The 14,437-nt window shown below is 42.9% G+C and overlaps 1 protein-coding gene across 1 annotated transcript; it reads left to right on the top strand.

The window, feature by feature from the left end:
- Positions 1 to 4,577: 4,577 nt before the first annotated feature.
- On the top strand, positions 4,578 to 13,716 carry LOC114549490 (limb region 1 protein homolog). Its single transcript, XM_028569820.1, has 5 exons — positions 4,578 to 4,658; positions 4,914 to 5,004; positions 5,612 to 5,678; positions 12,124 to 12,285; positions 12,829 to 13,716. Exons 1-5 carry the CDS (start codon positions 4,654 to 4,656, stop codon positions 12,912 to 12,914), a joined length of 411 nt encoding a protein of 136 aa, XP_028425621.1. The 5' UTR covers positions 4,578 to 4,653; the 3' UTR covers positions 12,915 to 13,716.
- Positions 13,717 to 14,437: the final 721 nt, after the last annotated feature.

Raw genomic sequence — 14,437 nt, 5'->3', positions numbered from 1 at the left:
TGTGCTACTCTTTACGATAAATGTCTGTAGTTCTACAGTTACAAAATTGATGAATGATGTTGACATTTTATGGCAAGATGAATTGATTTAAATATGTGAAACTACTATGGCTGGTAGGGTTAGATAGCACCACTCATAATGGCTTTGAATTACTTAAATGAATAAAAATACAGCCTCAATATGGTGGTGTCGAGCAAACTGTATGTCAAATGTGTCTTTGGAATCTCTCCCATTTTGATTCAGACATCTAGAAGGAAATATAAATGAATGGATTTATGTCTATAACAATACCATCAACCTCCACATTTGGAGCAACAGAAAATCATTCTGACTTCATTATTTTTTGACCGGGGATTCAAGAAACTGATAGTTTTACGTGGGGCAGGATGTCCACAATCCAGCCAGTGGAAGTCTTGAATGTGGGGCTGTCCTTGACTAAAGAAATTATTAGTTGACTAACACTTATACGATTTTGTCGACTAACAGTCGACGATTAGTTGATTTAATTGACAGGAGCTGTGCGCTTGAGAGGTGGTTAAAGGCTAGAAAGGCACAATATAAATGTAGTTAATTAACCATCTGGCAACTGAGTTTCTCCACAATTAATCCTGCAAAGCCCACTTAAATCTTGTGTTTACCATAAATGTGCTCAGAAGTTTCTTGGAAATAAGTAATTAAGCATGAATAAGCATAAAAAATGACTAATCGATTAAAGAAATCTTAGTCGACTAAGAACAAAACGACCCGATTAGTTTGACTAAGAGGTGGCAGCCCTACTTGACTGTGCATGCTCCACAACTGGCTTGTACAAAAAGATACTAGTGCTCTATGGGCGGTGAAGAAAAAAAAAACTGTTTTGATTAAACCATGTTGGACCGTGGTATCTATTTCTTTTTTGTTTTTATTCATCCATGGTGTCAACATAGCAGGTTATTCTTTTTTGTAAGATGAATCTTCGTTATACCGTAGGCAAAATCCTCACAATTGATCACTAAGTCAATGCTGGTGTGGTCAAATAAGATCCACCTAAAAAAAACAATGTAAAGTTAGGGCTTAAATTGTTGATCTTGAAGACTATTTGCTTTGGGGTGGTTCCCACTCAAACGTCCAAGGGTCTCATTTATAAAACCATGGAGAACACTACCTAAAAGTGTCGTGCGCCCAAATGCCAAAATGGCACACGCCAAAAAAATTCTGATTTATAAAAAACAATGTTCCCTTTTATAAATCACAGATTTGGGACCCCCATGAAAACGAGATGATACATCTCAAGGGGTTTATCCTAATAAACAAATTTGAACATATTACCAACAAGGTGCATACGTGAATCAGCCTTATCCCGCCCCTGTACATGCCCATTTTTAACCATAAATAGTCTATGCAAACACCTCATGAATGCTGATCAGTATGTTAATGGCCTGGCAGTTGTTCTTTTCGCTGAATCATGACAACTGGTGGGCGGGAAAGCAAAAAACTTCTCAGACGCCGAATTACAAATTGAATTATATTTTGGCCTGTTCTTGCACAGTGTAGGGAAACCTGATCTAGACTACCTATATTAAATTAATAATACCTTCCAAAACGGCAGGTATTACGGCACTGGGGACAACCGATGTTATTATTATTTTATTTATTACATTTTATATGGCGCTTTATCATAGACACTCAAAGCATTTGGGGAGGGGGGTGGGGACTGCTCTCTAACACCACTAATGTAGCACCCACCCTGGGTGATAACGGCAGCCATACAACGCCCACGACGCCAGACGAGGGAGGGGAGGGGAACATATTTTTAGTTGTAAAGTTGAAGATTATATTATTTATATAAAACACTTAGCTGTTCGACATTTTCCTCTGGAAAACAGCCGGTGGCCCTCAAATTAGCGAGGGACCTGTATTTGGACCCGGGATAGCGCGGTTCCGAGCAAGATGCCCCTCTCTACTGGACCCAATTCAGTACATAGATCCAAGGCGCCACTGCCATTACATGGTCCCTGAAGTCTCTTTCTCCTGATTCTTCCATTGGGGTTAGTCCTCCTGCAGTGCCATCGCCCAGCATTACGCACGGGGTCACTGCAGTGTTTATATATTTACAACAATTTGTGATTATTAACACCTTGCCAAAATCACAGCATCAACTAGTGGTATCCCCCACCCGAGATACAATTTGAAATGAAAGTCTAATAGGCAAACACACTTTTCTTCATGGTTTTGTCACAAACAGTATTAAAGTTCTGATTGATAACGAGGGACATTAAAATTAATGATTGCGCGAGAGCTTAACTGCTGTATTTCCAGACTTTGACATGATATATAAACAGTATTAAAGATATATTTAGCTATTTACACTGTTCTGCAGTTATCTAATGCTAGGTATTTGATGCTATCCTGTATTCCCATGGAATTGGGCCATCCCTCCTCGCAAATAACACTGCTTTATTTAATCTTCATGACAAACGTGATGATATGGGTGAAGATATGTGCGTGAGACATCAATACTTGAAAATATTACGAGTAATCGTTATTCCCACCATGTACTTTCTGCAGTCTGACTTCAGTTCACCACCTCACCATGTGTGCCGCCAATTCCATTGTCTCCAAAATGTGTATCATTTATGAGTCAGAGTTTTTGCGTGGAGGACGGACAGTCTCCCCACAAGTTTGTTTTTTTATGAATCACAATCTTTGCGTGGGAATGTAGTGACACACATTTTTTTCAGCCTCATTTTGTGCGTCACGCACGTTTATAAATGAGACCTAGACCCTTTCTCGAACTCTGTACCTGAAGTTAATGGCACCTCTATATATTATATTTACTGTGTTTTTAATCACTGCTTCCTTCTTCTAATCGTTAGATGTGTGTGGAATTACTTGGTGTGGATAATGGTTAGGAGGGGTGGTTAGAGAAAGAGTTATGGACTATGTGAAAGGTAGAAGAGAGCATTAAGATATCTCCTGGTTACCTTAGTTTTTTTGCGTTTAAATACATTAAGTAAAAAAAAAAAAAAAACGTTGCTTAGGGACACACCTGAGGTCAAATGGTCAGGACGTGAGGCATAGTCATGTGTGTTAACACGACACTGACAACCTCGCCAGTGTACAGGTATTGGTAAGGTGTTAATCTTACAAGCAACAAATGCAATGTGTCTGCTGAAAGAGCCATGGCAGGCAGCACAGGCTAATTACCAGCCCCCTCTCCGCCAAGCCCTCCCTGTCTTTGAAAAACACACAAACACACACTCCATCACCCTCCCTGCTACTGGAATGTAAAAGAAGTAAGAGTTGAAAGGAGGCGTACTGTGAAAGTTAGCTGTCCTTTAGCGCACGACACGCATATTGCAAGTGCACACACACAATCTTAATGCATGCCCACCCTCCTCCATTAATAAATTACATCAGATGCTGTCTGCCCATTCCTGTGTAAGACAGAAAGAGCACTGCACCATGGCTCTGCAGTAAGCTCCCCATGGATGACAGTTGCATAAAAAGGCATGAAACAACCTGCCAGGCTTTCCTTTTTTCCTTAGGCTCTTTTACAAAACAGGACAATCAAGGTGGGTTAGGAAGAAATAAAATAAAATAAGAAACATCTCGGACCATACTCTGAATACATACTGTGCATTGGTATTGCAAGAATAGCAAATACTAACTGTATATAAGCACTGTACATTGATGCCATGCATTAGTATGGCAAAGTGCTGTATTTGAATTGCATTGCTATACAAATAAACTGTACATTGAATGTATGTACACATGATACAGAGACAAGATAAAGGATAGGAGTATTGTACTGTAGACTATGTAACGATTGGGAATATACTGTATAGTTTATATCTGCATATGATTATCTACAATATATGAAAATGCATATAGTTTTAGGCAGTTTTTAAACAACTTAAGATAAGTTAAATAATTGTGATTTCTTTTTCTTTTTTATGTACAACTTATAAGTTGAAGGTGTGCAGTCTATGGTCACTTCTTACTTGTGGACATAATGTATAGTACTGTAGATGCCCCATACAATACACTGATCCTTTGGAGGATCAAACCCGGTGCCAAGTTCGAAAAAAGCAAATATTTATCATTTGACTAAACAGATGTTTGATATGTTCAGCATATGTAGATTTATGTCTTTTTCCTGCTCTGGTTTCAAAAGGCCTTAGGGCTTTAGGGGTTGGGGTTGGTTGGGGGGGGGGGAGGGGGCACGTAGTGTTTGCTGAAGTATTTGTTTTGTTGTTTTTTATGTTTTTGGCTTGCTTTCAGCCTGTACACTCTTCTTACCGTAAGCAATGTTCCGTTTTTGTTTGAACACCTGTTCACATATTGTATGATCGACAGTGATTTGAAAAGAGCCTCTTTCATCTTGTTCCATTCATTACTTAGCCAATTTGATTCTGTCTTTCTCAAGTGGGGAATTTCTTCATGCACCACATACTTACTTTGTAGGATTTCTGTAATGGCTTGTGTATGCAACTGCCTGCCTGTCGCTTTCCATTTTCTTTTTTATTTGTGATGTGTTGATATAAGATTGGTTTGTGAGGACATTGAATAACCCAGCTTTCTGTCTGTGTCTTCATCTACCAGGACCGAGGCATTGGGAACACCTCTCTGTCCACATTTGGCGTGGCTCAGGCAGTGCTGGAGATCATCCTCATGTTGTATCCTTTAGTGACCCCCCTTTGTCTGTGACCAAAGTAGCATGCTCAATGGCCAAGAGCAACATTGTCAAGCCAGCTTTGTTGACCCAGGACATAGTTCAGCCGGACACCTTCCGGAAGACATGTTGTGCTGTTTCTCTCCTTTTATCGAAGCTGAAAAGGTGCAGACTTGGGATACTTAAAACGATGACTCAATGAAGCTGCTTTGCTACCAGCAGAGAAGTGTTTTTGGTCCTTGATTGATTTTCTCAACAGCTACTTGATGGTGTCCTCTGTCGTCGGCTTTTACAGCCTGAGAGTCTTTGAGGGACTCACTCCCAGGAACGATGACACAACCATGACAACGGTAAAGATGGGATGGAAGGAGGGGTGTGGGGTGAAGTGGGGGCAGGGTGACAATATTGCTCTAAGGTGCTGATCTGTTTGGGACCCCCTGTGTTTCTTCTATTTCCTCTTTTTCCCTTCTCTCTCCGCCTTCCTCTCACTCTGAAATCCTACTGCTCACTAATGTTTTCCTCAGGGCCCCCTCAATGGCTTTAGTTGATCTGTCCAATATTTGTTTGTGAGTTGCGCAAACACTGGCAAAGTGCAAGCCCCTTTCTTGTACATCAGAGGAGAGTGGGGTTTTGGGAGGGGTGGAGGATGCGTGCTCTGTTTGGCCCATCGTGGCACCTATTCACTTGGTAATGAGTTTGGGAGTGGTGAGGCTTGTTAACTAGCCATGACGCTCCAGTGAAAGGGCTTGAAAGGACAACTGAGAGAACCTGGTAATGAGCAACTTCAGAGTTACTAATTGTACAATATGTGGAACCAATTTAACATCAAGTGGTGTGTGCATGTGAGCCCGTCTTAGTTGAAACTGTTGGTGCAATGGGTTCTTTTTCTTCACACATCTCATAACTGTACGTTACGTGCTTGAGAGCTCTGAAGTTTGATTATCTATTGATTTGTAGATCATTGGTTGCTGTGTGTCCATCTTGGTCCTGAGTTCAGCCCTGCCGGTGATGTCCAGAACTCTAGGTGAGTACAGGTGTCTGTCTGTCTGTCTGTTACTGCATATCAAGCGGTTACTTTTGGACATACAGTACCTTTGGACGGAGCCAGGCTAGCTGTTTTCTCTGTTTCAAGTCTTTATGCTTAGCGAACTGGCTGTAGCTTCATATTTTGCAGAAATAGTGGTATCGATTTTTTAATCCAACTTTTGGCAAGAATAAGCATACCGATATTTCCCTAAATATCAAACCATTTCTTTAAGTGTCATGTCATAACAACAACTTTGCCACTTAGAACCAGAACGAGTAAATACCCCTCCCCCACCACATTTTTCAGATGCTGCCACCAACAGCAGGCAAGGTTAGCAAGTTGAATTCTCCTATAGTTTCCTATAGTGACATTAGAAAAAGTGCAGGGTGAAGGGGTAAAATGACAGGAGTAGCACAATCACAATGGCACTAATAAAAATGCAGGCGCAGAGCACAGCTGTTCAAATAGCACCACTTTGTGTGTGTGTGTGTGTGTGTGTGTGTGTGTGTGTGTGTGTGTGTGTGTGTGTGTGTGTGTGTGTGTGTGTGTGTGTGTGTGTGTGTGTGTGTGTGTGTGTGTGTCCAACAGAGTGGGTAAATGGGACGGAGCGAGCATACAGTGACTCATTGGGAGCTTTACAAAATATCAACAGGTTCTGCTTTGTGACGCTGAATAGATTAAAAGGAATAAATGCATGAGACAGAGTTGAAGAGAGAAGGCCTCCCTGCTAAAGAAAAGACATGTGGAGAGTTGAGTGCGACGAAGTGAGATGTTAGGAGACAAGAAAGGGTTTTGTGTCTTGATGTGAGGTGTTTTTTGTGCATGTCAGTGTGTGTGGGAAACTGTATGTGTTTTAATACTTTAATGACAAATAGTGTGTACATTTAAAATGCATACTGTATAATCACCAATTTCCAAACAGATGATTGTTGTTTGGAAACTTTAAATGGAAAAGCTGTTTAGGTTTTTAAGTTGAGTGGTTGCATTTTATCACATAGTTTAGGCATGTTATCTTGGGTACCATGGAGTTTGATTTTAATTTGTGTAACATACTTATGTTTACTCAACTTTATAGAGAGTTTCAGTTTATTGTTGGTGTCTGGCCTGCAACTTTACTGTTTTGTTCTATTGCATACATATAAATACTGCATGTGTGCGCTCCTTCTCCTTGTGTGCAATTATGATGTAAAATCTAGTGGAGGACTATGGAAGTGAAGGACCCTAGTATCTAGACACACTAGTATGCATGGGCCTTAAAATATTAACAAAGCTTTTTAAAACATGGAAACAAAGTTTGAAAATATGACGCATTGAAAACCGCTTTTAAAACATTGACACGGTAGCTGTTGTTACTAGCCACTATGATAACGTTAATGTTAGCCACCTCATTGATGCAAAGTGCAAAGCCTCGTTACTTGAACCTTTCATACCCCCTTCACCATTTCTCCTTCTCTTTCTTTCGCTCAAAATAAAAATGTATGGGCTTTATTTTTACAATGTCTGCACAGATAACGTTCACTTATGGCCTATTGTACTGCTACATTTCATTTCAGTGTTGTTCACTTTGCTCTCACGAAAACTACATCACCACAGATGATTGGCACATTACGGTTTGTAGAATAGTGGGGGTAAAAAATAAAAAATATTTTGGTAGTAACAAACTTTGTTTTTAGGCAGCCATTACTTTTAACAAAAATATATATAGTACAAGAAAGGGTGAGAAAAAGGGAGAATGATATGCCACAAAAGTCCCTGGTTGGACTGGCATGTTCTTTCGTTTTGATAGAATGGCTTGTTACTCCTTTTTGTTAAAGCAAATGGTCATAGATGCCTTTTATGTTGTGATTTCTAGATCGGTTCATAGCCAGATGCAGGTGTGACAACTATGCCAGTAGCCTCACACACACAAAAAAAATATAATCTCACTGTGCCTTACAGTCCTTATGAATCCGCCTTTGCTTCTTGGATGCATGACCAGATGCATGATGATGTCTCCAGCTCCGTCACTGTACCCCTGACATTTCAAATGCCAAGCATCTTTTTACCCCCAATTAGATTTTCTCAAATTACCAAACCAAGATCAAAACCTTTGGCATTAGAAATGGATGTAGCCAGACCACAGTGGCAAGCTGTATCGACTGGGGTCTCCATCATCTTTCTCCCTGTCTTTTCACAGGCAATTTTGTTAAAGGTCCTTGATGCTTGCAAACTGCTTACTGTGGCTGTGAATACATCTCTCCAGACACTGAATCGATTGCCCAATCTAATTGACGACTTGAGGTTGTGAAGATGTTACAGGAGAAGTAGAATGTCTAAAGACTCGTGCCTCTCCAGGGTGCCACAACTGAATCTACTTTCTGCATACAAATGACTGGAATTGTTGTGGTGCTTAAATTTAACATATTGATGTGGTAATTTCCTTGGTCACTGTTGCATGTAAAATTAACATCTCAAAGACATACCATTGGTAAATTAAATACAGTTGTACACATCAGGTTATTGAAAGCTAAATTATATTCCCTACATTATTTTATTATTAGATGGCACAGCTGGCCCGTCCTCAAGGTAGGCCAAATTGGATAAGCAGGAAAACAATAGGGCTTTCCGGGCACCATGCAATCAGCTGTGAAAGATGGTTTAAAATGGGCTAGCAGTGTGGAGCTAAAAGGAGCCTGCAGGAGAAACCACTCCTTTTATCTCTGTCTGAAGGTCCTGGGAGAGATGAAGTCCACCTGCGTACCACCTTTGCTGCTATACTTAGTCACCCATCCTTCCATATTCCACAGGGAACAGTCCTTACAATACTGCTAACCAAGACCCAGCCGAGTGATGAAAATAAGCATAAACCTTGCAGTGCAGTGGATTAGCGGTTGTTTGTGTAAGCCAGAGTGGATTTGTTTCTGTCTCTATCAAAAAAGATACATACACTTTGTTGTATGTTTTGATGACAGCATTGTCAGGCATTATTATCTAATAATGTTAAAAAGTAAAAACAAAGATTGCTGTAAATATCAGGTACAGGTTTCGTTTAAAAAGTAATCTCTAATCTTGGATTGAAATCTGTCAGAAATTGTGCAATCCCTCAGTTCTAAGATTGTGCTTGTTTATTGTTTGAATTATATATGTCGCCAGCTCAGTGGCTGACTCAAGATGTGTGTACAGGTGACTGTGATTCTATGGAAGACTTGGAAGTGGCTTTCCTTTTTTCTACCATCTTATTTTATTACTCACAAGCCCCCGGCTGAGCGCCGCTGTGTTGGAGTTTACCCCGGTGGACGAGAGGGTCGCCTCCCTACGCCTGCGGGTTGTGGGGGGGAAAACTCTGACTGTTGTTTGTGCATATGCACCAAACAGGAGTTCGGAGTATTCGGCCTTCTTGGAGACCTTGACTGGAGTCCTGCATGGGGCTCCAGTGGGGGACTCCATTGTTCTGCTGGGGGACTTCAACGCACACGTGGGCAATGATGGAGACACCTGGAGAGGCGTGATTGGGAGGAACGGCCTCCCTGATCTAAACCAGAGTGGTTGTTTGTTGTTGGACTTCTGTGCTAGTCATGGATTGTCTATAACGAACACCATGTTCGAACATAGGGATGCTCATAAGTGTACCTGGTACCAGAGCACCCTAGGCCAAGGTCAATGATCGATTTCATAATCGTTTCATCTGATCTGAGGCCGTATGTTTTGGACACTTTCGGGTGAAGAGAGGGGCAGAGCTGTCAACCAATCACCATCTGGTGGTGAGTTGGGTCAGGGGTGGGGAAGACTCTGGACAGACCTGGTAAGCCCAAACGTGTAGTGCGGGTAAATTGGGAACGTCTGGAGGAGGCCCCTGTCCGACAGACTTTCAACTCACACCTCCGGGCGGAGCTTTTCGTGCATCCCTGTGGAGGCTGGGGGCATTGAACCCGAGTGGACAATGTTCAAAGTTTCCATTGCTGAAGCTGCGGCGAGGAGCTGTGGTCTTAGGATCTTAGGTGCCTCAAGGGGCGGTAACCCACGAACACCGTGGTGGACACCAGTGGTCAGGGAAGCCGTCCGACTGAAGAAGGAGTCCTTCCGGGATATGTTATCTCGGAGGACTCCGGAGGCAGTTGCAGGGTACCGAAGGGCCCGGGGGCTGCAGCCTCTGCCGTGAAAGAGGCAAAGCAGCGGGTGTGGGAGAAGTTTGGAGAAGACATGGAGAAGGACTTTCGGTCGGCACCAAAGTGTTTCTGGAAAACTGTTCGCCACCTCAGGAGGGGGGGAGGGGGAACCATCCAAGCTGTGTACAGTAAGGATGGGACACTGTTGACCTCCACTGAGGAGGTAATAGGGCGGTGGAGGGAGCACTTTGAGGAACTCCTGAATCCGACTAATCGCCCTCTATGTTAGAGGCAGAGCTGGAGGATAACGGGGATTGTCGTCGATTTCCCAGGCGGAAGTCACTGATGTAGTCAAACAACTACACAGTGGCAAAGCCCCGGGATTGATGAGATCCGTCCAGAAATGCTCAAGGCTCTGGGTGTGGAGGGTTGTCCTGGTTGACACGCCTCTTCAACATTGCGTGGAAGTCTGGGACGGTGCCAAAGGAGTGGCAGACTGGGGTGGTGGTTCCTCTTTTTAAAAGGGGACCAGAGGGTGTGTGCCAATTATAGGGGTATCACACTTCTCAGCCTCCCTGGTAAAGTCTACTCCAAGGTGCTGGAAAGGAGGGTTCGGCCGATAGTCGAACCTCGGGTTGAGGAGGAACAATGCGGATTCCGTCCTGGTCGTGGAACAACGGACCAGCTCTTCACTCTCGCAAGGATCCTGGAGGGAGCCTGGGAGTATGCCCAACCGGGTCTACATGTGTTTTGTGGATTTGGAGAAGGCGTATGACCGGGTCCCCGGGAGATACTGTGGGAGGTGCTGCGGGAGTATGGGGTGAGGGGGTCTCTACTCAGGGCCATCCAATCTCTGTATGACCAAAGTGAGAGCTGTGTCCGGGTTCTCGGTAGTAAGTCGGACTCGTTTCAGGTGAGGGTTGGCCTCCGCCAGGGCTGCGCTTTGTCACCAATCCTGTTTGTAATATTTATGGACAGGATATCGAGGCGTGGTCGGGGTGGGGAGGGGTTGCAGTTTGGTGGGCTGGGGATCTCATCGCTGCTCTTTGCAGATGATGTGGTCCTGATGGCATCATCGGCCTGCGACCTTCAGCACTCACTGGATCGGTTCGCAACCGAGTGTGAAGCGGTTGGGATGAGGATCAGCACCTCTAAATCGGAGGCCATGGTTCTCAGCAGGAAACCGATGGAATGCCTTCTCCAGGTAGGGAATGAGTCCTTACCCCAAGTGAAGGAGTTCAAGTACCTTGGGGTTTTGTTCGCGAAAGTGAGGGACAATGGAGCGGGAGATTGGTCGGAGAATCGGGCGCAGCGGGTGCGGTGTTGCATTCAATCTATCGCACCGTTGTGACGAAAAAGAGAGCTGAGCCAGAAGGCAAAGCTCTCGATCTACCGGTCAGTTTTCGTTCCTACCCTCACCTATGGTCATGAAGGCTGGGTCATGACCGAAAGAACGAGATCCAGGGTACAAAGCGGCGAAATGGGTTTCCTCAGGAGGGTGGCTGGCGTCTCCCTTAGAGATAGGGTGAGAAGCTCAGTCATCCGTGAGGAGCTCGGAGTGAGCCGCTGCTCGCTGCGTCGAAAGGAGCCAGTTGAGGTGGTTCGGGCATCTGGTAAGGATGCCCCTGGGCGCCTCCCTAGGGAGGTGTTCCAGGCACGTCCAGCTGGGAGGAGGCCTCGGGAAGACCCAGGACTAGGTGGAGGGATTATATCTCCAACCTGGCCTGGGAACTCCGGATCCCCAGTCGGAGCTGGTTAATGTTGCTCGGAAAGGGAAGTTTGGGGTCCCCTGTTGAGTTGCTCCCCCGCGACCCGACACGGATAAGCGGACGAAGATGGATGGATGGATGGATTACATGTCATTTATTATTATTATTTTTTTTTTCCAGGCTGAGATTATACCTGTAACGTACATAACACTTTTTTGTATGTAAGCCCTTCTTTCAAATTGTGTCTTTTTACTTGTTCAAAGGGGTGGACCATTAAAGAGAGACACTTTTCAAAGTTTCGTAACTGCAGACCGAACAGAAATTCCTAAATTGTCCCATTTGCTGCAGCCCTATGGTTTTGCTGGGAAAAAATTAGTTTATGAACACAATCTTGGCCAGGGGGAACTCTGCTGTTTATTTTCTGGGATTTGCAACAATTTGGGAAAACGGGGGAAAACATTTGGTTTCTTGGTTATCATATAGCATGATATATCATATATTAGGACTCAAAACAGAAAGTCAAACTGAAATAGTAATTGTCATAATACAATAGTTAGTCACAGACCCAACCAAGACATTACATTTTCCCAATGAGTGTCAACATGCTTTCTAACCCTGTTAATTGACTTGTTTCTCTGTCCTTCACAGGTATCACCAGATTTGATCTCTTGGGAGACTTTGGGAGATTTAATTGGCTGGGAAACTTTTACATTGTCCTTTCATACAACCTGCTCTTTGCGGTCGTGACAACACTCTGTCTTGTGAGAAAATTCACGTCAGCGGTACGGGAAGAGCTTCTAAAGGCATTAGGTAAATATATCTATTTATTTTTCATGTGTCCTGAGAGTCTCTAACCTACCTTTTTAATATACTACAACAAACTAATTCCAGACTGCACCACATATTCTTTAATTGTCCTGCAATGTTTAACAAACAATCCTTGCCTTTGATAAGCTGGATGTTTTGTAGAATATAAAGCAATCTATTTCATAATACTAGTCAAATTCATAAAAAAAATGTATCCACAAAGGTTTAGTCTGAAATACTGACCGCACCAACGTACTCTGTGGCTTTGGAGGTAGATAGTGTTTATTTCTTTCAGACAGCACTACCTGGAGTGACAAAAATGGAAGAAATTGCAGCAAGATCCAATGTGCTGGGGGACTGACATGTGACAGAGGATGGGGCTAGTCTCAAAGGCTTGTGGTGACAGGCCCTGGATGTTTGATACACATAGGGTTAGAAAATGTCAGACAGAGGCACTGAGGGGGAAAAAAGCACATCAATTCCTCTGTCTAAGTGAAAGTCTGAGGCTTTTAATGAGATTTCTCTGCCTTATCTCCCCCTGCCCAGGTCTGGATAAATTGCAACTGTCAAACAGCCCCACGGACCCTGAATCTGGGAAGCTCTCGGCAAACGGGCATCAGAAAACTCTGTGAAAGGGACGATAGACAGACACACAGACACACACACAGACACTACGACAGTACTGCTGAAAGGTGAAAGGGATTGGAAGGAACTTAATAAACCCAGGCAGTGTCTGACGGATGCTGCAAATGGAGGCTGAGAGCAATTTAGCTTCGTGACATTCCATCCTCTGCGTCTCGGATGGAAGCTGGGACAAAGCCAGGGATGAGACTGAGGAGTGAAATAGACTGGCATCACTGCAGTGACCTTGATGTTGACCTTAACCGCGACTGTGACTTTAAACCACCCATCTCTTGCTTCAGGGGCACTCTTCCCCCCCCCCCCAGCATTGCTACCTGTTTTTCTTTTATAACCTCCTCACCACTGCACTAGTCAAAAGCAAGAGGGTAAAGCAGGTGAAACAATGTGTTTTTCTAAGTCTTACATCTAGCTAAAAGGCAAAGAGTTATTTTCCATCACCCTGCTCCTCATCTGTATTCAGTATAATAAATAGACCCCCCATTTCCAATAGACTCATTTTTTAATGCCAGTATGTCCACGGTAATTTGTGCCGGTGATACATGGAGCATTTGCAGTTTATGGTCTAATCATGGTCGTTGGTTGTTATGTGAACAGATACAGGCCTGATAAGGTGTCAATTTGTCTTTTTTTTATTATTTGTTTAAGCTCGAAAATGTGAAAATAACATGCTTTTGAGAAGTATGAAAGAAGTCAAAGTTATTCACTCATCACAGCCATTACATAAAACTGCACAGCATCACTACAATTCATATTATATGAATTGGCACTGTCATTACTGACACGCGTCAGATTTTAGCACTTTGTGTGTCATTTGTCTTTTTATTTGGCTTTACTCAAGTGCGCTTTTAACTTTATTGATGATGTCATTAGTTTGTATGAAGTAGGGTAAGAACTTTTTTTTAGGTGCTCTAGATTAGACTTTAAGAGCTGTCTACTCTTCAAATGTGAAACTATGGGAGTTATATCCACTTCAGTTCCAAAGAGCTTTAGTGCATTTAGAGCTGATCCTATGGTTGTATTTCCTAAAATTGGTTGATATGCACATGGTAAGAAAATGTCATCACATTTTTGCTCATCCCAAAAAAAAAATTTTTTAAATTAACAGGGCACATACATTTTTTTTTTCATTTTTGTAAATGTTGTATTTACATGTACATATATTGTTTCATAACTCTTTTGCATTATTTGGATATACATATTGGGCTCTCGTTGAGACCACTGAGGGTCTGATTCACTAAGCAATCTGTATTTTGTTGTACATATTTTTTATCAACACCTAAATCTAATGCAAACCTGTAAGTCTCATACAGAATGCATGAGTGAAAAATGTGCAACTTTGCAGCTGGTAGAAAGACTTGGTGACTCAGGCCCCATTTACATGTTGTCATATTGCTGTAGACTCTTCTGAATTGTTATGTTCTTTGTCTCCAGTACCACCTTAAATGCCTTATACGACAAGCATCTCGTAGGCTTAATGTTAAGGTGGTTTCTTCTTCTGTGTCGTTTATGTACA

The sequence above is a fragment of the Perca flavescens genome, chromosome 22 (genome assembly GCF_004354835.1).
Source record: "Perca flavescens isolate YP-PL-M2 chromosome 22, PFLA_1.0, whole genome shotgun sequence".
In the NCBI taxonomy this organism is placed as follows: domain Eukaryota; kingdom Metazoa; phylum Chordata; class Actinopteri; order Perciformes; family Percidae; genus Perca; species Perca flavescens.
The sequence above is the reverse complement of the archived record's forward strand: the minus strand, read 5'-3'. Positions and strand labels throughout refer to the sequence as shown.